Raw genomic sequence first — 2,742 nt, 5'->3', positions numbered from 1 at the left:
AATATATTTGCATAAATGGCAATATTATAGCATAATTTTCGAATTTTAGAAATTGGAAATTTAGTTCATTTTCGAAAAAAATCTTATGGTCCCCCGCAGGAAAATTTTTGAAAAATTGTCAAATTTCAACCCTTTTAATTTTTGATATAATTCGTTACTATGATTCTATAAGATGATGTTAGCAAAATATATCTGTATAAATGGAAATATTATAGCATATTTATTTTATTTTAAAAAGTGGAAAATGGTGTCATTTTTCGACCCTTTTTTTTGACATAACTAGTTGCTATGTCTCTATAAGATGATGTTATCACAATATATTTGGATAAATGGCAATATTATAGCATAATTTTCGAATTTTAGAAATTGGAAATTTTGTCCATTTTTCGAAAAAAATACTATGGTCCCCCCGGCCGTTCCAAGGTAAAACCACGTAACTCGCATTTTGGACGATTTTGAGATTTTTTCATTTGGGGAAATTATTGAAGTTGCTGTACATCCTGTGAAAATTTCAAGTCTCAGAGATCATTACTTTTTTAGATAGTACCACGTATCTTTAAGCAAAACAATAATAATTCTGGTATTTTCCGTGGCAAAACCACGTATCTTTAAGATTACAAGGCAAAACCACGTATCTAACAGATACGTGGTTCTGCCACGGAATTGTATTACATTTCCACATCCTGGAAGTTGTAGTTACGTTGCTTTATAAGCTGATTCCCACGCGTTGACGATGACGTACATAGCAACGATCTTGACAATGCAAGACGCACAGAGTCACGTGATGCTACACCCGCGAAAAAACAAATAATTTGTTTACTCTCTCTCGTGACTCGTTCTCGACTAGACTGGCAGCAGCAATATTCGCAATAACAATGGATCGTACAAGTAGAGCATACAAATTAGTCCAGATGGCTCAGAAAAGTAAGAAAACGAATAATAAGATATTTCTTAGGCGTAGATAGACATTATTTAATATTTCTTTAGGTAGGCTACAGCCTCATTCAAGTAGGTAGGCTAGCCTACTACTACTGCTGGTACTGCTGGCTCTCCCTAACCTAGCTATTGCCTAGCTAGGCATAGGTCTAGTCGCCTAGCTAGCTAGGCTAGAACTAGGTAAGAGGTAAGCCTAGGCCTAAATATAGGGCCACCAGGCCTCTTGCCTACTATTAGTAGTAGGCCTAGGCTAGGCTACCTACTAGGCTAGTAGTAGTACTAGTACTCTAGTAGGCCTAGCTATAGGCCCTACTACTACTACTAGCTAGGCCTAGGCTAGGCATAGATGTCATTTTTTATGCTAGGCCTACTAGAATAGGCTATATGCCTAGGCCTAAGTAAGCCTAAACTAAAGCTAGAGAGATGCCCACCGCCCTGGCTTCTAGTAGGCTGGGTTAAGTTACCTACTACTACTAGGCCTAGCCTAGGCCTACTCTATTAATAATAGGCTATTAGTATTACTTAGGCCTAGTATAATTATTATTTTATAGCCTTGCCTAATCCTACTGTAGGAGATAGACTAGCTACTACTAGCTAGTACTTGGGCCAGGTCAGGATTATGTACTAGCTAGGCTACCTTGGCTAGTTAGTACAAGCCTGACCATAGTAGTAGCTAATCTATATTAGCCTAGTTAGTATAGTAGGCCTAGTCTAGGTTATGTCTAGGACTAAGCCTAGTAGGCCTATGGTACAGTAGATAGGGGTTCCGTTATTTGTAGGTCTAGAGAAATGGGAAAGCCTAACCTAGCTTAAAAATAGACCTATTTAGTATTTTATTTGTGAATATTATTTTGTTTTAGATGTTAGAGAAACAGTCAGAAATACCACATCTTCCCCACCCAGGACAACATGGACAGGAAATGCCCCAATAAGTAAAGGTAAGCAATGACTTGAGATACATGGTATTTAAGTTTAATATACAAGCATTCTACTAATGATTAGGAAAGAAAAATTATAGGTAAATAAAATAAGAACTGTGCACTCTTTAGGTGTACAAATAGTTTTAAAGATGTTCATTCATCTATTTTATTTTAGCCATGGAACTACTTCAAAACATACTGACAGATGACAACTTTGATGATGATCAGACATCAGGTAATTTTTTTTCACAATAATATTTTACATTTTTAGTAGTGTAGTAAATAAATAAATATTTGTTTGACATTTTAAATAAATCATTAAATTATTTGCTGTATGTCAAATACTAAAAGTATACAGTGTTTTGTTTATTTTTATTTAGTTGAAAAAGGTAGTAGTAGTAGTGCAAAAGGAGAAATGGAAAGTCAAGAGGCAGTTACCCTCAATGATGCTTATGGACTTTACGGTATGGAAGTTAATATTAGCACATAATGAATATGACGTGTACAGTCAAATAGGGATTGCTGTTAAATACTGTGAATTAATTACATAGAAGAATTTGTTAATATTGAGTGAAATATATTATAAATTTGTTTGTTTATTTAGTTGATGGTGATAGAAGAGAGAGAGAGAGTAGCGGCAGAGAATGGATTAATTTTGGATGGGGTTGATGAAAGCTATGGTAAATTGTTTATTGTTAATAAGTCATTGCTATTGGGTTACAAGCATTTGATTGTACTGTGTTATATATGAAATAAAAGTTGTGATTGCTACTTTCATTGACGTTTAATAGTTGACATTCTTTATTGTGTTTATATTTCTATACAGGTGATCAATATGAATCAAATGAGGAAGCTCAAAATGAGGAAGCTCAAAATGATGGTAACA

General features: G+C 34.6%; 1 protein-coding gene across 1 annotated transcript; it reads left to right on the top strand.

Moving 5' to 3' along the window:
- The first annotated feature begins 443 nt into the window (after positions 1–443).
- On the top strand, positions 444–2,742 carry LOC140043662 (uncharacterized). The gene is made up of 6 exons (XM_072088172.1): positions 444–924; positions 1,797–1,874; positions 2,032–2,091; positions 2,237–2,320; positions 2,461–2,536; positions 2,683–2,742. The coding sequence occupies exons 1-5, from the start codon at positions 876–878 to the stop codon at positions 2,523–2,525; spliced, it is 336 nt and encodes a 111-aa protein (XP_071944273.1). The 5' UTR covers positions 444–875; the 3' UTR covers positions 2,526–2,536; positions 2,683–2,742.

This window comes from Antedon mediterranea, chromosome 3 (assembly GCF_964355755.1).
Source record: "Antedon mediterranea chromosome 3, ecAntMedi1.1, whole genome shotgun sequence".
NCBI classification, from domain to species: Eukaryota; Metazoa; Echinodermata; class Crinoidea; order Comatulida; family Antedonidae; genus Antedon; species Antedon mediterranea.
This window is presented reverse-complemented; position numbering and strand designations above follow the sequence as displayed.

What these genes read in the sequence shown, in the direction of transcription:
- LOC140043662 (XM_072088172.1), top strand. Translation starts at nt 876, where the DNA reads ATGGATCGTACAAGTAGAGCATACAAATTAGTCCAGATGGCTCAGAAA. An exon ending in AGTCCAGATGGCTCAGAAAA is followed by an intron (nt 925 to 1,796) that starts GTAAGAAAACGA and finishes ATTTTGTTTTAG; the next exon opens with ATGTTAGAGAAACAGTCAGA. An exon ending in TGATGATGATCAGACATCAG is followed by an intron (nt 2,092 to 2,236) that starts GTAATTTTTTTT and finishes ATTTTTATTTAG; the next exon opens with TTGAAAAAGGTAGTAGTAGT.